The sequence below is a fragment of the Schistocerca piceifrons genome, chromosome 3 (genome assembly GCF_021461385.2).
Source record: "Schistocerca piceifrons isolate TAMUIC-IGC-003096 chromosome 3, iqSchPice1.1, whole genome shotgun sequence".
Classification (NCBI taxonomy): domain Eukaryota; kingdom Metazoa; phylum Arthropoda; class Insecta; order Orthoptera; family Acrididae; genus Schistocerca; species Schistocerca piceifrons.
In genome coordinates this window covers 345,934,553-345,958,276 of record NC_060140.1, presented here as the reverse complement: position 1 = coordinate 345,958,276, position 23,724 = coordinate 345,934,553, and the positions used below count along the sequence as shown (strand labels likewise).

At 40.0% G+C, this 23,724-nt stretch overlaps 1 protein-coding gene across 2 annotated transcripts in view; it reads left to right on the top strand.

The window, feature by feature from the left end:
* The window catches only part of LOC124787907, a 97,485-nt gene that overhangs the window by 16,028 nt on the left and 57,733 nt on the right, over window positions 1-23,724 (top strand). For both annotated transcript variants that reach the window (XM_047254888.1, XM_047254887.1), the window contains exon 4: window positions 18,385-18,560. In XM_047254888.1, coding sequence (XP_047110844.1) covers window positions 18,385-18,560 — 176 coding nt within the window. The remainder of the gene's footprint in view (window positions 1-18,384; window positions 18,561-23,724) is intronic.

Sequence of the window (23,724 nt, the reverse complement as noted above, 5' to 3'; positions counted from 1 at the left end):
AGGTCACAGCTTTGGCGAAGTCCAATCATAATCATGGAAAAGTATTTAAAATTGCTAAATCTTGTTACATTGCTTCAGCAGCTCACATGCTTTTACAAATTAAGGTCAGGTTTCTCAGATTGCTAGCCGCTGTCACAAGAAGCGGTCAAGTGATGATTCCTACTCTTCATCCTCTTAACTCTCACTCAAGTTCACAAGTTCTGTGTCACTGACATCTCATAAGAGACTTAAGCACATCAATTATTCTACTCCCTCCTTGGCATCTAGATGACTTTTTTTAGTAGTGTTAATCGGGCGTGTCAGAAACGTCCTTCCCCCTTGGCATTGAGACATATGTCACGCTCGTCGAAGAAGCTTAAGCCCTACCCTCATTGAGGCAGTGGGCGTACCAGAAGTTGGTGCCTGTATCATACTGGATATGCTGAACAAGCAGTTATCTAGTTTATGTGTGTCAACAAGTGGCCTACCAGCTGCATGCTCAGTTACAGCATGCGAACAATGCTGTCCATTCCATCATGGCTGCAGAGCTGGCAGTTTCCTTGTTGCTGTGGAAGCTCAGTTTGGACTGGACACTGCTTGGCGAGTCCTTGGAAGTCCAACTGAACACCGGCACTGTCATGCCTTTAATCAGTGATGGAACATTGGGGGATTGGACAAAAATATGGAAACACCATTAGAAATTCATGCTTGAATGAAAATGCAGATGTTACCCAAGACTGGTTTTTGACCACGAATGACACCTGAGCAATGTCTTCAGTTTCCAGTGTCAGTCTCGGCCGGAACAACGATCCGTGTAGTTATGAGTGTGTTATGTCAGAGCTAAGTCTGTATGAACATGGACAAATTGTGTGTGTGTGTGTGTGTGTGTGTGTGTGTGTGTGTGTGTGTGTGTGTGTAGGGGTGGCTTCTGTACCCGTAGGAGCTGAAGTATCAACCAAAACACCAACGTAGTTCACACTATGTGCTGTCGTCCAGTAGAACATGCATAAATGGTAATTAGCAGTAACACCAGAACAATGGAGCACAGAAACGATGTATCTGTGAGTGATAGTTTTGTACATTTCGTGTGGGTGAGCTGGAGGGGTGTGAGATGTACCAACAGTCCTGCCTTCAAACCCCACAGATGACAATGGTTTATGCGTGAAACTGTTTTATGGGAGATCGTTTTGCTGACTTTTCGAGAGTTTTTAGAAATGTTCTTTTGTCAGTCTGCTTTCACTTTATTAGCTGAAAGTAGCAGACCTATAGAGTACATTTGTAAAGATAGGTGTTGTGTTGCATTGGACGTGTGGGACAGAACAGACACCACTCGTGATGAAGCAGCTAGTACATTTGTAGTTTCACAGAGTAAACATAAACAATCGGAACAGTAGAATAAATGAAAAATTGCATCACATTTGGAGAAGTATTAGTAGGCCCAAATAACATTTTCACACATAATACAGTTTAAAAAAAAATTGTCCTCATTTGGGTATGAACCCAGGACCCATGGTACGACGATCTAATGCTCTACCATCTTCCCCCCAGAAGCTATATGTGTTAGTTGCTTACAGTTATACTTTTCCTGTGCTCTGTAGATATCGTATTACTTTTAATTAACATTTACACTCATTCTACTGGATGACAGCACATAGTGTGAACTAAAATTGAAATTTTGGTTGATACTCTTTCGACACAAAATGTTTGGTACTCATCTGAGTGTCTGACATCTGGAGGTTTGGGTGTAAGTACAAAAATGTTGCACATACGCTACCTTCTTGGTAGTGCACTATCCTATTGCAACTAAAATTTTCAGCTTAAGCACCTTAACAGTTTTGGGTTCATAGTAGATGACCAAGTTGATCTGGTGTCAGACATAGTGCCTTTTTCTGATCGTGACACCCTGTGCACTTCATATAAGGAGTTTTTGAACAAATGTTTAGGCGTGTTGTAACTACACAACTCACATTTCTCTGAAGTTTTTTGCCGTGCCTAAATTTTGTCAAGTTTGCCCACTTCCATTTGTGATTCATGAGTCTGTTCAGACGGTACTCTCTGTAGCCCTCCTCCAATGTGGAGCCTGAGTGGATGGTTCAGATTTTCAAGGCCCAAGATGCGATACGCCTTACAGTCATCATTGATGATGACCAAGCAGACTTTTCACTGGTTCGTGATGCCTTATAGGTCCACTCCCACAGGGTTCGTCTGGCCTTAGTTCTGCATGGGTGCCAGCATTACACTATTTTTGACCTCTGTCTCGTGCAGTGTGTCCATCCTACAGATGGCCTGCTTACACAACGTTTTGGACACAGTTACATTGACCTTCTTCTGTCTCTACAGAATAGAACCAGGAGGAGGCTCTGCAATTGTGGATGAAACATTGGTTTCATCAGTGATAGTTTTTTGCAATATGATATGGTCCATACCCAGAAAACTACCATGCTATGCTGTAAATTATTTACTGAATTTCTTTGTGAAATAAGAAACTTCCCTTGCATTCTGAATTCACATTCATACTGTCTTCTTCCACTTGCTAGTTCTTCCCTGTATCCATTCAGCATTTCAACTGCACTAGCAGAAATATCTCTCCAACCCATCAATCAAGTTTGTTGAACAACTAAAAATTTATAGAAACTGTAGAGCTGACTAGAACAAAGCAACAATATCATCCAGAAATTCTTGACTGCTGGCTGTACGTATCAGTGGCCAATACATGAACTGTTTCTCAGTGCCTTCACTAGACACTAGAGTGTCATCCGATGATGGCTTATGTGTGCCCAGTTGGAGAGAAGTCTGGTGATCAAGCAGGCCAAGGTACATTCAACATGCTGTACAGCAGGTTGGGTTACAGCAGCAGTATGTGGGGGAGCAGTATCCTTTGGAAAACACCCCCTGAAATTCTGTTCATGAATGGAAGCACAGCAGGTCGAATCACCCTGTTTATGTATGAATTTGCACTCAGGACATGTGGGACAACCACAAGAGTCGTGTTGTTGTTGTACCAAATCACAACCAAGACCATAACTCCAGGTGTAGGTTCAGTGTGTGTAGCACACAGACATGTTGGTTGCAGGCCCTTAACTGGCGTCTTCCTAGTCAACACATGGCCATCACTGGCACTAAGGCAGAATCTGCTTTCATCAGAAAACACGACAGGCCTCCACTCTGCCCTCCAACAAGCTCTCGCTTGACACTACTGAATTCGCATATGACGGTGGTTTGGGCTCAGCAACAAAAAATGTAAACACAACAATGTGCTGCTTTCTTTTCTTCCTCGCAATCCGTTTTAACATAAAATAAGAAATTTGTATATGTATCAGCATATGATTAGAATATAAGTATGGAATATGAATCACCTGAAACTTTATAATCCTACCCATTTGCAGATAGAAACTATGCAAAATAATTTCATTGAAGCTACTATCTTCACAGAATCAGCTGCTGGCGTGGTCTTTCTCATACCCAATATGCCAATGATCCCAACTGATTAATCCACTCATTTTAAGCAACGTCAGTTCCCAATCAAGGTTTCGTTCTCAATGAGAGTAACAAGGCTCAAGGTTAGAGAGAGGGTAGGAGGAAATGGACAGAGGGGGTAGGAGAAGGAAATTAGGATATATACCCAATTCCAGTATACATTTAGCAACTGCAGAGCATTGATCAAACAATGGAAAATCCGGGTTGGAATGTAACAACATTATGAAAAGGAAGTTGCTACTCACTATACAGTGGAGATGCTGAGTCGCAGAGAGGCACGATAAAAAGACTGACACTAATATAGCTTTCAACCAGTCAGACCATTGTCAAAATTAGACAACAGACACACACATACACACTCGCGCAAATGCAACTCTCACACACATGACTGCAGTCTCAGACAACTGAGGCCACACTACAAACAGCAGCACCACTGCATGATGGGTGCACCCTGTCTATTTACTTCCCTCCCTTTCTGCTGCCCCACCCCCTCCCCCCTGCCCTCTGTCTAACCTCCCGATTGCTCGTAACTGCCCTACCCTCTTTCCACCTCGTCCCTTTGTGCTCTCCAACAGCATGTCACTGTCTACCACCCCTACCCTACTATCCCTCCCCACCCCAGCCTCCTTCTTACCCCCACCCAGTCGCCACTCCCATCATGCTCTGGTGCTGCAGCTCGCAATGTGGCCTCAGTTGCCTGAGACTGCAGTCGTGTGTGTGAGCTGCTTTTGCGTTAGTGTGTAGGTGTGTGTGTGTCATCTCTGAAGGAACACAAAATATACATACAGTGCATAGTCTAGAATACAGAATACTAGTTTTGAGTGTTCCCGGACAAACAATGTTCACGAAAAAAACACGAGTTTGGTGGTTGTGTTCTTTTATTTTTCTGGATTGCTCAATGTTTAGGGTTTATAACTGTGGAAATAATAAATAGTTATACATGAAAGTCAGAATTAATTTTCCTACAATTTTGGAGACTCTATCTGGAAAATGGATTGAATGAGAGATGACACAATTTTGCCACCTAATCTATAATGTTTACAATGAACTTTACTGAGCACAGTTTTGCATGCGACAACATAGTGATGTGTAATTGTGTTGTTTTTGGATTTAAGATAAGGATTCAAATTTTTAATAATAAATGAAAAGCACCAGTTTGCTTTTGCTCTACAATATTGTAGAGCAAAAGCAAACTGGTGCTTTTCGTTTATTATAATGTTGTTCTACCAAGAACCGACGGAAGATTCTGTTAATATTTTTAATAATAATTAATAGTAACAGAGAGATGCGAGGACAAATTTTAAACATTGTAATGAAAGGAGAAATAGCTGACAAAGGAAAAAAAATCTAGAAATAGAGTGTTCAGCAAAATTGAGAAAGTAAATAAAGGTATAACCTCTGCACCAGTGAAAACTGTTAATCTCTACATAACTTAATTTTCAGAAAGGTTTCAGATGACAGGAGTAATTGACAACACTTGAGAGGATTTTCTAGTTTTACTTTTCAATCAGTATCAAATGAACTTGAAGCTAAGAAGTCATTTATTGAAGCATATTTTTCAGAAGTGAAAGTGCAAGCAATCTGCAATATGTTGTGTGTAGAAAGCAGGACAAAAAAATGATATGACTACTGAAATTTGTTGTTATTTACTCAACACTGCCAAAGTTGCAGTGAAAATTAAGGACAACATAGTGTGTGAAGAGGATGGTGATGAAGAAGAGGATGCAGTCCAAGTGGATAGTGACAAAAGATTGAGTGTACTTGAAAAGAAGACAGAAAAAGTTCCTGATTTAGAAGCAAGTGATAAAAATGTAATACAATTCTCACCACATTCTCAAGACCAGGGTTAATTTTCCTCTGTTATTTCATGATGTTAAGGGTGCTCTTAAGTCATGTAGTGGCAGTGACTGATATCTAGTTAAAAACTGGATCATGGGCTTTGAAGAAGCAGCATTTTTAATGGGTTGGAGTCCACTGCTTGGTGGTATTCATAATGACTCGGTACATTATTGAGAGGGTAGAAGAAGGTTCAGGGACAAAACTTCTACTTCAAGGTGCTGGTAGTGTGGAAGAGTTTAAGAGAACAAATAAGGCATGACAAAAGAGCTGTGAAGTTATTGCTGAAAGAAAGAACGAAAGTTACAGCAGTGAAAGCTTTGGAAGCTCCAGTAAGAAAGATGCTAAAGACTCAGGTAAGAAATGTAGAAAGTGCAGCTTGGGATCCAAACAAAAAGTGTTGCAGTTGTGGTGTCAGTCAAGGTTCAAATGGCTCTGAGCACTATGGGACTCAACTGCTGTGGTCATAAGTCCCCTAGAACTTAGAACTACTTAAACCTAACTAACCTAAGGACATCACACACATCCATGCCCGAGGCAGGATTCGAACCTGCGACCGTAGCGGTCGTGCGGTTCCAGACTGTAGCGCCTTTAACCGCTCGGCCACTCCGGCCGGCGTCAGTCAAGGTCAAGTGATTACATCCACAAGAGCAAGGGAAAGAGATGCTTCAGTTACAATGAATTTGGCCATGTCTCATCTGAATGCCCATAGCAGGGAGTAATCAAAAGGCAACAATGAATGCAGACATTTTTCAGAAGAATATTAACAACTATAAATTTTAAAATGTATGAATAAGTGACTGACTAAGAGGTGATGGTGCTAATTGACCGTGGCTGTCAATTTATTACGAAAAACATGTTCGTGAGATTATGGATGCTCCAAGGTTTCAAGATACAGATGTTGCCTTGACATGATTTGGGAGAAACTTGATCTCTTCATAAGGGTATTTGACAGGCATAGAAGAAATTGATGATGTGAAAATTGAAACAGATACTTTTGTGGTTTCTAGAGACACTATGAATTTAGAATTGGTACTTGGGAATGATCTTCCTGACCAACTGAAGTTTTAATAAACGACAGTGGAGTTACTATTAGGAGACCAGAAAGTGGTGTGTGACATAACTATGTCAGTGCATGAGAAAAAGCATGCTGCAATTGAATTTCAAATTCAAAGAGTTTGCCCACAGATGGAGCATACTCTCCTTCATTGTGGCAATGCCAGACCACAAACAAGTGCTGTGACATCTACAATCTGCAACAAACTGACACCTTGGGTTCACTGTCATCAATCATCCCTCTCACAATCCTGACTAGGTCCCATCCGATTTTCACCTGCTTCCAAAACTTAAACACCTTCGAGGACTTCACTTTGGTTGTAATAAAGTGATGCAAGCAGAGGTGAGGTTGTGGTTCCGTTAACAAAGTCAAACATTATACAGTGACAGTGACACTCTAAAGATGTAGAACATTAAAATTGTAGGAACAGACTGCTACTTGCTGTAAAGAAGACATGTTAAGTTGCAGATAGCCACAATTAAAAGATACTTACATAAAGCTTTCAGCCACAGCCTTCATCAGTAAAAGAGATTTACACACCATTCATACACACAAGGAAGCACATCTCATGTCCTCAGCACCGCCAGGTCCAGCATCTCGGGCCGAAAGCTTCTTGTAAGTATCTTTTAATTGTGCCTGTCTGCAACTTAACATGTCTTCTTCACAGTAATTAACAAGCTGTCTTTACCTATGTTGTTGGAGTTTCCATTGTTCGATGTAGAATGTTAATAAGTTTGTTTTATTTAAAAAGATTTAAGAGTTTTCACCTAAAAAATTCAGAGGCATCACTTTTCAGCACATGCTCGTAGATTTCTCACACATTCATAAGTTCTTTGATGTACTCTTATCAACAGAGTTTAGTCCTCATGTTACCACCTTAATGAGTGTTCTGTGTAGTCATTGTGAAGATAATTTTGTGCTAGTATTGAGATCATGGCCTGTTATACATGGTTCTGCAAACCTTTTATGAGGCTCCTGGTTTTCAATTCATCCAATGGAATGTTGAACTGCTTTTCCATCTAATGTACAGCTTTTTAAAGTACTTAATTTGTTTTAAGCTGTGTGCACATTGTTCGTTAGTTTTTATTGATGTAATCCTCTTGTGAAGTAGAAAATGAATAATAAATTCGTACCCCTGATGGGAAATGCAAAATTCTTTATATTCCTGACAGCTGTAATGAGTCATCTCAGAAAACTGTTAATGCTGTTTGTTTCAAGTAGCACTGTTAGATTGTAGAATTGGTGTTTCAGTATTCAGCCACAAATCTTAACTTCAAAATTATTATAAGCAAGGACTGAGAAGATTTTGGAAGTTTATTAAAAAATTTAAAAATGTTATTTTGTGTGAGTTTCTTGTATTTGTCAGTTTGTATCTCAGTGTATCAAAAGTCCAGTTTGCCCCTGTTATTGTGATGATGTATTTTCTCTTAAGTTTAGAGCTCACTTTTCCTGCTCTTGATATAAAGTAATTCTGTTCACAATGGTTGGTATTATCAGCTTGAGAAAGATGGGACGCCAGAGGTCCTTAGAACTCACTTGCTTTTTATTCTGATTACCTTTTTCTTCTGTGACACAAGGGCAATATTCTCAAGTAAATCTGCCAAAGGAGATGTGTGATTGTAGAAGGTCAGTATATGCAATCTTAAGATATTCATTTGTGACTGCATCTCTCAGTTTCCACATGAGATAGCAAATTGCTGCTATTCTCCTGGAATCAGGAAGAAAGTCTAATAGTTTTGCATTTTGCTTATGTACGAGTAGTTAATCCTAGAATTAGTTCATGTGTATTATCGGGGCATAAAGTAGTTTGTTAGAATAAAACTGATTCATTGCTAGTTACAGTTTTTCCTGTGTTGCCTGATGCCATGTGGTGATGATTTTGTGTGTATTGAGCAATGTCATTTCATCTGCGTAAAGTGTTTCTGAGTCCTGACCTATGTGAGGAAGTTAATTGCAACAATGAAAAGAAATTGACTGAGGACTGAACTGTGCAATACACAAGTCAAAGCTTTTAACTGAACAAACTGTCTCATGTCGCTCAAATAGTACTTCGTATCAGCTAAGAGTGAGTTCTGTATGCCATAAAACTACAAAATTTCAAGTAGGATGTTAAAGGGTATGGAGCCGAAGTCTTTAGCAAGGTGAAAAAATACAACAGATACCAGATCTTTATTTTCAGGTGCTGTTAACATCAGTGATAGCAGTAGTAGTGCTAGAATCCAGATTGTCTGTTGGGGACAAGATCATGCTTTTTGAAATAGTTATTTGGCTGGTTGTACATGGAAATGAAGTCCCGTGCTTCTTGACAGAGCGTAGGGGAAAGATGCGGGAGACCCGCACCGCCGTACTAGGCAAGGTCTGAATGGAGGTGGTTTTCAGTTGCCTTCCTCCAATCATAATGGGGATGAATGATGATGATGAAAATGACACAACACCCAGTCATCTCGGGGCAGATGAAAATCCCTGACCTAGCGAGGAATTAAACCTGTGACCCCCTGCTCGGAAAGCGAGAACTCTACTGCGAGACCATGAACTGTGGACACTTGTACATGATAGACCTGAAAACTTCTGGAGAAAACTGGAACAACAGAAACTGGCTGTAGTTTTCAGGAATGTGCTTAGCCCCCATTTTTGTAGATTGGTGTAACTGTAACAGTTTTGAGTGCATCATTGAAAGCTCCAGATTCTAAACACTTATTAAAAATGAAAGTAAATGAGTAAAAGATAAGACGCTTTTGACTTAGAGAACTTCAACACAGCTTGTATAATATCATTGTGAGTGAAGCTTGCATAATATTAGATACAGAAAGCTCTTGATGTAACTGAAAATTTTAGAAACAGACTCACGTCAATAATGCGTTAAGTTCCCCAGTTGCACTGTAATCATCAGAGGAGACTTTCAATCATCCAACAGTCAGTTGGGATATTTACAGTTTTTTTAATGGAGGGCTTGATAACACATCCTCTGAAAACTGCCTAGAACAGATAGTTTGGAACTGCAGTCATGTTGGAAATCTATTAGGTTTAATGAAACAAATAGACCTGACCTCTTTGAAGATGTCCACATTGAAACTGGTGTCAGTTACCAGGAGACAGAGTTCAAAGGACAACTAAAACAACTAGCAAGAGTTGTATGTTATGTAAATTAGATAAAAAAGCATTAGTGTCATCTCTCAATGAGAAATTGAAGCTTTTAGCTTAGGACAGGAGAATGTTAAGAAAGTATGATTCAGGTTTTAAAACATAGTTGACCATACACTGGATAGATATTTATCTAGCAGAGCAGTTCATAATGGGCAGAACTCTCCGTGGTATACAGTCCGTCTAAGTAAACTTCTAAAGAAACAGAGACTATTGCTTAGTAAGAGTGAACCAAAGTCTTCACTGACTAACATAACAGAATATTATCAAAAGATCTTTCACAAAACCCAAGAAAAGTGTGGTTGTGTGTGAAGGCTATTAGTGGCACCATCTATAGTGTCCAGTCACTCACAGATGAGACAGGAAATGAAATTCAGGGTAACAAAGCCATAGCAGAAATTATTAACCTGTTTTCAAATGTTCCTTTACAAAGGAAGACCCAGGAGTATTGACCCAGTTTATTTCTCACACCACTGTAAAGATGAGTGAAGTAGATGTTAGTGTCATTGGCACTGAGTAGCAACTGAAATTATTATAACTGAACAAAGTCCCAGGGCTCGATAGAATCTCCATCAAATTTTGTCTTTCAACTATAATCTACCACAAATTCCTCACACACACACACACTCATGCCCAATAGTTGAAAGAAAGCACAGATGGCACCCATCTACAAGGAGGGTAGTAGAAGTGATGTACAAAACTGCTGTCAAGTATTCTTGGCATCAGTTTGTTGAAGAATCTTAGAACAGATTCTGAGCTTAAATTTAATGAGGTATCTCAAATACAATTTCCTCTACCACACCAGTCAGCACGGTTTCCAAAACAGCGATCTTGTGAAATCCAACTTGCACTTTTCTGACATGACTTACAGAAAGTCATGAATCAAGGCAGTTAGATAGTTGCAGTATTTCTCGTTGATCAAATTCTTCCTTAAGGGCAACTAAACTATGTGAATAACGTTCACAGTCTTTATGAACATCATGATGATTTAGGAAAATGAGCTAGATTTCCTGTTTCCAGCTGACTCACCCAAAGTGTCAATTTCATTTTAAAAGCTCGTATTCGATCTATCAAATGAGTAATTAGCAGATCATTACCTTGTAGTGAAATGTTCAAAGCATTCAGATGGCTAGTTAAATCTGCTAAGAACGCGAGATCATATTTCCATGAAGGCTCTTTCAATTCAGGAACACACATGTTATTTATTTCCATGACCATATTTATCTCATCTAATAGGCAAAAAAATCGATTTAATAATTCGCCACGACTAAGCCAGCGGACCTCGCTGTAAATAAGGCAGGCTACCATACTGGCTCTCTACATTCTCAAGAAAGCTTTTAAATTGCCTGTGTTGTAGCCCATGCTTCCTTATATGATTGGTTGTACGAACAACAACAATCATCACATTTTTTAGAGTGATACTCTTTGCCCATAAGTTTTCCTGGTGGATCACACAGTGAACGCCCCTTATTTCATTCGGCACAGTCAGTTTTTGCATTTTCTCCTTCAACAGCGCAACTAAACCTGATTTCTTCCCTGTCATCGCTGGTGCACCGTCTGTAGACACTGAAACCAAAGAATTCCACGGCAATCCTATATTTTCAACACTTTCTTCAACACTACATAAAATATCACCTCCGGTTGTAGTGTTCTTCATGGCTACTACATCGAGGAGCTCCTCCCTCACCTGAAGATCTCTATTAACACCTCTAATAAATATGGGAAGCTGCGCTGTTCCAGTGATATCAACACTTTCGTCCAGAGCTAGAGAATACGCCATAAAATCTTTACAGATATTTGCAAGCTGGCTCTGGAAGTCGTCTGCCATGTCCTGTATGCGACGCATAATGGTCATGTTAGATAGTGGCACAATCCGAAACTGTTCAACTTGAGATGGACACAAATGTTCCGCTGCAACTACCAAACATTCCTTTATTAAATCGCCATCAGTGAAGGGCCGCAGGGATTTTGCTAAAAGGAAAGCAATTTTGTAACTCACTCTGAGAGCTGCCTCAGTTGATTTTTCTTCGTCGTCCAGATCTTCTTCGAATAGCTTCCTTTTAAGTTTAATAATTTCCTATGGACGATCTGGTCCATCACATTTTCCACTTCCGTAGTCTTTCGCGTGGTACGACATATAATGTCGCTGCAAATTAAATTTCCTAAAAGAATTCAGCGTTTAGTGACATACTAAACATTTTGCAACACCAACTTTTTCTGTAAACAGATACAATTCCTCCCAATGGGGGTTGAACTGCGAAAGCATGGTTGGGGTTACACAACGGCGACTATTTAAACATGCGCGCGCATTTCCCCTCCCTCCCTTCTCCGGGACCTTGCACCTGCTCGCGAGCACGTGCCTGCAGACGCGAGTACTCGCGCTCAAAACCGGCTAGTTTTTAAGCCCTGTACTAGGGAAATGCAGTCAGTCTACAAAGGAGACTGCATACAAAACACTTGTATGACCCATCCTAAAATATTGCTTAAGATTGTGAAGCCCATACAAAATGGGATTATCAAGGGATATTGAATGTATACAGAGAAAGGCAGCACGAATTGTCACAGGTTTATTTGACCCATAGGAAAGTGTCATGAAGGTGCTGAAAGAAGTGAACTGCCAGATGCCTGAGATAGATGCAAACTATCATGTGAAAACCTACTTAGATTCATCACTTTTCGTGATGAATCTAGAAATATTTTACAACCCCTAACCTATCACTCCCACAGTGTTCACGAAGACAATGTGCATGTATCATTTTGCTTGATTTTGTTTTTCATCTCAATTACTGAGGCCAGGAAGTAAAAGTATTGTCATCCAGCTTGGACCACCTACTTACAAGAATTTTTGTATATTCTATTCATTCTGTGTGTTTCCTCTCCATCTCTGCAGTTTTCAATATTTATTTTTAATGTTTAGGGCTAATTTTGATTAATAGTAAATAGGAGTAACATTTCTGAGTTAGTTAGCATTGAAGTTAGCCAATCAGTCCATTGTGCATGCAGTTTCAAGCAACCCACCAGATGCAAATAGTGGCAGTTGTTCCCATACCATAGATGGCAGCACATGCGAATGCTCAGCCTTTGGCTTACGTTTATCCTTACTACTGTCCATGTCCAATTTATGTACGACTCTGTTGTTTGGTTTTAGGATACTGAACAAAGAACACGTTTGGCGACACCATCTCTGGCAGGCCACTTTAATTTGTGCGCACAGTGACCCAACCAACCAACTTTAGAGATACCGTATTTACTCGAATCTAAGCCGCACTCGAATCTAAGCCGCACTCGAATGTAAGCCGCACCTGAAAAATTAGACTCGAAATCAAGAAAAAAAAATTTTCCTCGAAATTCAAGGGGAGAGAAAAGTTTTAGGCCGCACCTCCAAATCGAAACAAAGTTGGTCCATTGTAATATGAGAGACAATTTAGGTCGAATGAATGACGATGCAGCTACAGTAGGTTCGAGTCGTAAGCTTAGCAGTTAAGCTTTACTAGGTAGCCATTGCTATGCGTCACGCGCTCCGCCCGTATATATACGGGTACCTTTCCTTTTTCACGTGCTTCGTCTGGTTTGAATTAATTGCTTATTTTGATTTGATCTGGTAAGTGCCGTTCTGTTTGTTATAGGTGTTTACGTCACGCTAAGCTGAAAATGCATTACTGTACTGTGTCATGAATTGTTTGTCGCATTCTGATAATGAGTGTTTACGGCCTGTCCCTGGTCGCGGCATGGCTTGTTTTCGTGTGCGCTACCGCCGCTTACAATTAAAAAAGAGAGGAATTGTTTCATTAGTAAAACAATGGCAACAGACTGCTATTTGTTGTTACTTACACTGCTGCTTTCTTTGATAATGATCAACAAGAACCAAATAATATATTGCTTTTGATAGAAGACGTTCTGAACGAGAGTTTAGCGAAAATTTTTCTCTGTTTGAAAATCTTTGCAGACGCCTCTTTAGTACATGACATTCTGCACAGAAATTAGAGTCATCTTAGATTTAAAAACCTAGTCAATTGTCGTGCTTCATTTCTGCCTGTATCACTATTAGGCATAAGAATAATACGAATATAAACATGACATGATATGTATATTCTTCCGCGTTTGCTGTTGTCTCACTCTAGTTTTGTGGTTTATTACGCAGACAGGATTTAAATGAGATAGCAGCAAACACAAAACAATACATGGCAAAATGTTTATATTCGTATTATTCTTATGGTGACGAGAATACTGCATGTGATTCACAATTTATAAAAGTTCGTATTAGCAACCATCTCTTCTCACAGATAGGAAAAAATACAGAACGTAGAGTTGGCCATATTGACAAACATTCTAAACATTCTCGCCAGTCGGGTTTTCGTAGTAGATTGAAATGCTGCTACATTCGAAGATGAACAATACGGAATTTGTATTTACTTTGTTGGATAATGTATGAAAATGCAGTGGTCGAAACTCGGCGCAGAGGAAAAAAGCTTGTCTTCCACCTTTTTTTTTTTTTTTTTTTTTAATTTATTTACTGACGCAGAGATTTTGGCGCTAGTATTTATCTTTGTGCCTGCAAAGCATGCCTATGCAGCGCTACATATATTCGACGGCAGAAGTCATTTGTGGCGGCACCTACCAACATTTTTCAGAACTTCCGCTTACTTTGCACTCGATTCTAACAAGGGAACCTCCCCATCGCACCCCCCTCAGATTCAGTTATAAGTTGGCACAGTCGATAGGCCTTGAAAAACTGAACACAGATCAATCGAGAAAACAGGAAGAAATTGTGTGGAACTATGAAAAAATAAGCAAAATATACAAACTAAGCAGTCCATGGGAAACGTAGGCAACATCAAGGACGACGTGAGCACAAGAGCGCCGTGGTCCCGTGGTTAGCGTCAGCAATTGCGGAACAAGAGGTCCTTGGTTCAAGTCTACCCTCGGGTGAAAATTTTTTATTTTCAGACAATTATCATAGTTCAGGCACTCACACATAATCAACTTCGCTGTGCAAAATTCCAGGACATGTTCAGATTTGCTTGGACATATGCAGGATTTGACGGTCTACACACGGAAAAATTTGAAAACCTTAAAAACATATGTTTTGACAGAGCACAGAGAAAACTGTGCGACTGTGAAACTGTTGCATTCATTTGTTGAAGTTTATGCGACACACTCTTACGTTTTCATCAATTTTTTGGAAGTGATTATCACATCCATAAGAAAACCTAAATCGGGCAAGGTAGAAGAATCTTTTTACCCATTCGCCAAGTGTGCAAGTTAGGTGGGTCGACAACATATTCCTGTCATGTGACGCACATGCCGTCACCAGTGTCATGTAGAATATATCAGACGTGTTTTCCTGTGGAGGAATCGGTTGACCTATGACCTTGCGATCAAATGTTTTCGGTTCCCATTGGAGAGGTGCGTCCTTTCGTCTACTAATCGCACGGTTTTGCGGTGCGGTCGCAAAACACAGACACTAAACTTATTACACTGAACAGAGACGTCAATGAACGAACGGACAGATCATAACTTTGCGAAAGTAAAGAAAGTAAAATTTTCAGACGAGGGAAGACTTGAACCAAGGACCTCTCGCTCTGCAGGTGTTCACGCTAACCATGGGACCACGGCGCGCCTGTACTCATATTATCCCAGATGTTGCCTATGTTGCCCATGGACTACTCAGTTAGTATATTTTGCTTATTTTTTCATAGTTCCACACAACTTCTTCCTGTTTTCTCGATTGATCTGTGTTCAGTTTTTCAAGGCCTATCCACTGTGCCTAATTATAACTAAATCTGAGGGGGGTGCGATGGGGAGGTTCCCTTGTAAGCCACAGGCGGTTTTTTGGATTACAAAAACCGGAAAAAAAAGTGCGGCTTAGGTTCGAGTAATTACGGTAATTAATTTGGAAACTGTGCAACATAGCAGATTTTTTTCTTAAAAATTATTTCCCAGCAAAATCTACCCCGCAACACCCTTACAAACTTTTCAGACAGTTTGTGACCACCCCATAGGTACACAAAGCCCTAACTTACATCTGCTAATCTATCAATAAATGAATTAATATATTTTTCTTTCTGCCCTCTTATCCATTTAACATTAAGCTTACTGTTGATTGATGAGGATGTTAAAAGTAATGGTTCATGACCTGCAAGAGCTCCACCTAAGGGCCTAACTTCATAATACTTTCCAAAGTTAACTACAACTTTATCCAAGCAAACATTATTCCTTGTCGGGCCGTAGTTTGTACGGTGTAAATTCAGTGGTCTTAAGATATTACACTCCTGGAAATGGAAAAAAGAACACATGACACCGGTGTGTCAGACCCACCATACTTGCTCCGGACACTGCGAGAGGGCTGTACAAGCAATGATCACACGCACGGCACAGCGGACACACCAGGAACCGCGGTGTTGGCCGTTGAATCGCGATAGCTGCGCAGCATTTGTGCACCGCCGCCGTCAGTGTCAGCCAGTTTGCCGTGGCATACGGAGCTCCATCGCAGTCTTTAACACTGGTAGCATGCCGCGACAGCGTGGACGTGAACCGTATGTGCAGTTGACGGACTTTGAGCGAGGGCGTATAGTGGGCATGCGGGAGGCCGGGTGGACGTACCGCCGAATTGCTCAACATGTGGGGCGTGAGGTCTCCACAGTACATCGATGTTGTTGCCAGTGGTCGGCGGAAGGTGCACGTGCCCGTCGACCTGGGACCGGACCGCAGCGACGCACGGATGCACGCCAAGACCGTAGGATCCTACGCAGTGCCGTAGGGGACCGCACCGCCACTTCCCAGCAAATTAGGGACACTGTTGCTCCTGGGGTATCGGCGAGGACCATTCGCAACCGTCTCCATGAAGCTGGGCTACGGTCCCGCACACCGTTAGGCCGTCTTCCGCTCACGCCCCAACATCGTGCAGCCCGCCTCCAGTGGTGTCGCGACAGGCGTGAATGGAGGGACGAATGGAGACGTGTCGTCTTCAGCGATGAGAGTCGCTTCTGCCTTGGTGCCAATGATGGTCGTATGCGTGTTTGGCGCCGTGCAGGTGAGCGCCACAATCAGGACTGCATACGACCGAGGCACACAGGGCCAACACCCGGCATCATGGTGTGGGGAGCGATCTCCTACACTGGCCGTACACCACTGGTGATCATCGAGGGGACACTGAATAGTGCACGGTACATCCAAACCATCATCGAACCCATCGTTCTACCATTCCTAGACCGGCAAGGGAACTTGCTATTCCAACAGGACAATGCACGTCCGCATGTATCCCGTGCCACCCAACGTGCTCTAGAAGGTGTAAGTCAACTACCCTGGCAAGCAAGATCTCCGGATCTGTCCCCCATTGAGCATGTTTGGGACTGGATGAAGCGTCGTCTCACGCGGTCTGCACGTCCAGCACGAACGCTGGTCCAACTGAGGCGCCAGGTGGAAATGGCATGGCAAGCCGATCCACAGGACTACATCCAGCGTCTCTACGATCGTCTCCATGGGAGAATAGCAGCCTGCATTGCTGCGAAAGGTGGATATACACTGTACTAGTGCCGACATTGTGCATGCTCTGTTGCCTGTGTCTTTGTGCCTGTGGTTCTGTCAGTGTGATCATGTGATGTATCTGACCCCAGGAATGTGTCAATAAAGTTTCCCCTTCCTGGGACAATGAATTCACGGTGTTCTTATTTCAATTTCCAGGAGTGTACATCTACACCAGTACTCTGCAAGCCACCTAATGATGTGTGGTAGTGGGCAACCCCCCCCCTCCCCCCCCCCCCCCCACACACACACACACATCCATCCACACACATGTGCGGATGGATATGTGTGTGTGTGCGAGTGTATACCCGTCCTTTTTCCCCCTAAGGTAAGTCTTTCCGCTCCCGGGATTGGAATGACTCCTTACCCTCTCCCTTAAAACCCACTTCCTTTCGTCTTTCCCTCTCCTTCCCTCTTTCCTGACGAAGCAACCGTTTGTTGCGAAAGCTAGAATTTTGTGTGTATGTTTGTGTTTGTTTGTGTGTCTGTCGACCTGCCAGCACTTTCATTTGGTAAGTCACATCATCTTTGTTTTTAGATATATTTTTCCTATGTGGAATGTTTCCCTCTATTATAATCATATATATATATATATATATATATATATATATATATATATATATACAAAGATGACATATTTGTCTTTAAATATGTCTGCTTGTGTCTGTATGTGTGGATGGATATGTGCGTGTGTGCGAGTGTATACCTGTCCTTTTTTCCCCCTAAGGTAAGTCTTTCCGCTCCCGGGATTGGAATGACTCCTTACCCTCTCCCTTAAAACCCACTTCCTTTCGTCTTCCCCTCTCCTTCCCTCTTTCCTGATGAGGCAACAGTTTGTTGCGAAAGCTTGAATTTTGTGTGTATGTTTGTGTGTCTATCGACCTGCCAGCGCTTTCGTTCGGTAAGTCACCTCATCTTTGTTTTTATATATAATTTTTCCCACGTGGAATGTTTCCCTCTAAAATATATATATATATATATATATATATATATATATATATATATATATATATATATATATATATATATATATATATATATATAAACAAAGATGAGGTGGCTTACCGAACGAAAGCGCTGGCAGGTTGATAGACACACAAGCAAACACAAACATACACACAAAATTCTAGCTTTCGCAACCAACGGTTGCCTCATCAGGAAAGAGGGAAGGAGAGGGAAAGATGAAAGGATGTGGGTTTTAAGGGAGAGGGTAAGGAGTCATTCCAATCCCGGGAGCGGAAAGACTTACCTTTTATATATATATAATCACCATTTGTGAGAACAATAAGTCAGTGATATGTAATGTTGCTAACATTTTTATGTTTATATGTCCGTATATTAAAAATACTTGTTCTTCCTGTTCCGTGTAGGTTCTGCGTGAATTACGTGGTGCATTATCTCAAATGAAACGAGATGATTCCTGTCGAGCTGTTCTGCTGACATCGACTGGTGGTCTCTTCTGTCAAGGTGTTGATCTGCACTGTGTGCTGCTTTCAAACATAGAACGGCGGAAGGCAGTAGCACAAGAATTTGCTTTTGCAATCAAGTAATTATTATTGCATAGACTGTTTATTTTGGGGAGAAATATAGTATTTCATAAGTAAAATAAAATGAGAACTGTAGAAAAGCATGTTGCTTGTATATAATTGAATTAGATGTTGGAACGTTAACAGGTAAGAGACATATGTCTGAATATACACTGGATTGTTTTGGATGCTCTTATCTCATTTATCTCTCCAGCCTGCTAGGTCCAAATAGAACAATTTTTCTCTGATCCTCTTAGCATTTAATATTACAAGCTTAATATAAAGAAAAACAGCAGAGTTACATCTAATTTTATATTGTGACAAAAATTTGAAGACGTTCAGAGAACTGTGATTTAAAATATATATATATATATATATATATATCTCTCTCTCTCTCTCTCTCTCTCTCTCTCTCTCTGTGTGTGTGTGTGTGTGTGTGTGTGTGTGTGTGTGTGTGTGTGTGTGTGTCCGTGGTTTTTTCCTTTGTGAGAGGGGGGGGGGGGGGGGGGCAGGCACACCTCGTGTGTGCAACACTTTCTCCTGTAAAGGTATTCAACTCAGTTTAGAAGCAGTGGAGGCAATATCCTGAAATTATTGTGTGATTTGAGTTGGAAAGTGGAGGAGGTGAATTGTAATTTTTCATGGAATTCTAAACTTTCTTGGGTTCACAAAATTCATGGTATAAAGCTGTATTGGGTTCGTTAATTCTATTACCGGTTTCAGTTACAAGCCGAAACTCATACAAAAGCATTTTATGTATTGTGAAAATATGAGTTATTTTTGTTTGAGTTTCATACCAAGTGATGGTTTGTAACTAGAACTGGTAGTACAGTTAAAGAATCCAATACAGCCTTGTGCTATGAATTTTGTCAAAATTTAGCTAGGTTTTCCTGGTTTGTTTGTGGAAGTTGAATACGCATTCATGGCTGAACATTTTTGAAGTATTTAAATTAAATGTAATATGAAGTACCACCACAAAATTGTTTTTATTATGTGGAAATAGAAGTTTGCATACATTGGAACGAAAAAAGTAATTTTGAGTGTAGGGACTTTTATTGCTGTTGGTTTGATACAGCCCTTGATGCTACTCTATCCTGTGTAAGCCTCTTCATCTCTGAATGACTACGGCAATCATCATCCATTTGAATCTGCTTACTGTATTCATCTGTTGGTCTCCCTCTATGATTTTTGCCCCCCACATATCCCTCCAGTATTAAATTGGTGATCCCTTGATGTCTCAAAACTTATTCTATCAACCAGTCAACTCTTCGTTATGTTGTGCCACAAATGTCTTGTCTCCCCAGTTCTATTCAGTACTGCCCCACTAGTTACCTGATCTACTCAACTAATCTTGATCATTCTTCTGTAGCACCCTATTTCAAAAGCTTCTATTTTCTTCTTGTCTCAGTTGTTTATCATCCGTGTTTCACTTTCATACGTGGTTACACTCCATACAAATACTCTCAGAAAAGACTTCCTAACACTTAAGTTTATATTCAATGTTAATAGGTCTTTCTTCTCCAGAAACACTTTTCTTGCCATTGCCAGTCAACATTTTAGGCCCTCTCTTCTTCTGCCATCACAGTTAATTTGCTGTCCAACTAGCAGAATTCATCTACTACTTTTAGAGTCTCATTACGTAAACTAATTTTCTCAACATTACATGTTCTAATTCAACTACATTTTATTGTCCTTGTTTTGCTTTTTGTTGATATTCATCTTGTGTCCTCCTTTCAAGACATTGAGCAGTATGTTCAGCTACTCTTCTAAGTCCTTTGCTGTCTCTGACAGAATTACAATTTCGTCGGCAGAATTTTTATTTTTTCTCTGTGGACTTTAATTACTACTCTAAATTTTTTTGGTTTCCTTTTCTGCTTGCTCAACGTGTAGATTGAATATATCGGAGAATGGCTACAACCCTGTCTCACTCCCTTCTCAACTACTCCTTCCCTTTCATGTGCCTTGATTCTTATAACTGCCATCTGGTGTCTGTACAGGTTGTAAATAACTTTTTGCTCTCTGTATTTTACCCTGCTACCTTCAGGTTTTCAAAGGGAGTATTCTAGTGAACATTGTCAAAAGCTTTCTCTAAGTATACAAATGCTACAAATGTAGGTTAGCTTTTCCTTAACCTATCTTCTAAGATAAGTCATAGGGTCAGTGTTGCCTCGCGTGTTCCTGCATTTCTCCGGAATCTAAACTGATCCTTCGGGAGATCCACTTCTACCATGTTTTTCATTCTTTTGTACATTGATATCAGTAGATTCATTCTGCATTTGAATTCAAATGCTGCTTCTCTAAATTTTCGCAGTAGTGTTTAGATTCCCATTTGAGTTCTCAAAATATCTCTGTAATACCCACATCTTAATTGAATCTAATGATAACGATTCTAGCAGCCCACCTCTGAATTGCTTCACTGTCTTTCTGCAAACTGACCTTATGTGGATACCAAACACTCTAGCAGCATTCAAGAATGGGTCACAGTAGTGTTCTCTATGTGGTCACCTTTACAGTTAAACACACTCTCCTCCTACAATTCTCCCAATAAACTGAATTCAATCATTCGCCCCCCTACTACTATCCTTATGTGCTGAAGGAGGGCTCATTTATAATTGTAACAGTATATAGGTTCCCTTCAGGAAACTTTCATTTATTCCTGGAAAACTTGGATGCCTTGTTGTGCTATCTGTCAGATAGGGGAAAGCAAATTATTTGTGGGGACTTCAGTGTTGATCCACTGAAAGAGTGTAATAGGAAGAATGACCAGGAAGTCTTGCTCGGTTCTTTCAATTTGACATCTGTCAATGATTTAAAATATAACTTATTTCATGATACACTTGTAAGAGAATTTGAAAACTGTTTCCCCAAGAAAGTAGTTAAATCTAATCATAAGAAACCATGCAAAAAACCTTGGCTTACTAAAGGAATAAAAATATCTTGTAACCACAAAAGGGAACTGTATCCAACAAGAAAGAGTAACGACCCAGAAACAGCCAAATATTATAAAAACTACTGTGCTACATTAAGAAAGGTTATTAAAAAGTCCTGAAGCATGTGCATCATGTCTGAGTTTAATACCTCTGATAACAAAATCAAAACAATTTGGAATATTATTACAAGGGAGACAGGGCAAAAATGAGTACTGGATGATGGCATCACCATCAAAGCGAATGGAAACTTGATAAACAACAAGCCAGAAGTCGAAAACATTTTGAATAATCATTTTTTAAATGTTGTAGAGAAAATAGGATCTAAATGTTTATTAGAAGAAGTAAGGCAGTTAATGGGAGAGGCCTTACCCACATCATTTGATACAATTGAAATTCCACCCGCCTCTCCTTCTGAAATTAGGAAGATAATAAACTCTCTCAAGAATAAACGCTCACATGGAATTGATGGCATTTCCAGGAGGATAATAAAAGCTTGTTCCCAAGAAATAAGTGGTATTCTTAGCCACATATGTAATAGCTCTCTGAAGCAGGGTATTTTCCCAGATAGACTGAAGTATGCCATTGTTAAACCACTGCATAAAAAAGGGGATACGTCTGATGTCAACAACTACCGCCCACTCTCACTTCTGACTGCCTTATCCAAAATTCTTGAAATAGTAATGTATTGTAGAGTAGCTTCAAACCTTTGTAAAAATAAAGTTTTAACAAAATATCAGTTTGGTTTCCAGAAGGGTTTTTCAACGGAAAATGCTATATATACTTTCACTAATGAAATATTAAATGCTCTGAGTAACCGGAAGTCACCCATTGGGATTTTTTGTGATCTATCGAAGGCTTTTGATTGTGTAAATCATGGAATACTTCTAGATAATCTCAAGTACTGTGGTATGAATGGGACAGTGCTCAAATGGTTTAAATCATACGTAACTGTAAGAGTGCAGAAAATTGAAGTAAGCAGTTCACATAATATGGAAAAAACTGGTGATTTCTCAAACTGGGGAACAATCAAGAATGGGGTGCCGCAAGGTTTGGTCTTGGGTCCTCTGCTGTTCTTAATATATATTAATGACTTGCCATTCTATATTAACGAAGATGCAAAGCTGGTACTTTTTGTCGATGATACAAGTATAGCTATCACACCCAACAGACAAGAATTAACTTGTGAAATTGTAAACGATGTTTTTCAGAAAATCATTAAGTGGTTCTCTGCACAGGGGCTCTCGTTAAACTTTGACAAAACACAGTATATACATTTCCACACAGTAAACAGATTGACACCATTAATAAATATATACTTCGGTCAGAAATTGGTAGCTAAGGTAGAATATTCAAAATTTCTAGGTGTATGCATTGATGAGGGGTTGAACTGGAAAAAACATACTGAGGATCTGCTGAAATGTTTGAGTTCAGCTACTTAAGCTATTAGGGTCATTGCAAATTTTGGCGATATACATCTGAATAAATTAGCTTACCACACCTATTTTCATTCTCTGCTTTCGTATGGCATCATATTCTTGGGTAACTCATCATTGAGTAAAAGGGTGTTCATTGCACAAAAGCGTGTAATCAGAATAATTGCTGGAGCTCATCCAAGATCATCCTGCAGACACTTATTTAAAGAGCTAGAGATCTTCACTTTAGCCTCACAATATATATATTCACTTATGAAATTTGTTATTAACAATCCGAACGAATTCAAAAGTAATAGCAGTGTACATGGCTACAACACTAGGAGAAAGGATGATCTTCACTACTCAAGGTTAAATCTAACTTTGGCTCAGAAGGGGGTAAATTATGCTGCCACAAAAGTCTTTGGTCACTTACCTAGAAGCATCAAAAGTCTGATAGATAGCCATATAGCATTTAACAGGAAATTAAAAGAATTTCTTAATGGCAACTCCTTCTACTCATTAGATGAATTTTTGGATGTAGTAAGTGGGTAATTTCCCCAGACCACAAAAAAATAAGTAAATAAATAAAATAAAAATAAAAAAATTAAGTGTCATTTAATGTTTTGTGTAATGTAATATCTTGTATAGACACCTTTTGTTAACCTGACACTTTCCACATCATTACGAAGTGTCGTATTCATGATCTATGGAACAAGTACTAATCTAACCTAATCTTGTCCCATTTCATACTGTTTTGTAGTGTTGTACCTAGATATTTAACTGATGTGTCTGTGTCAAGTACACACTACTAATGCTGTATTCGAACAGTATGAGATTGTTTT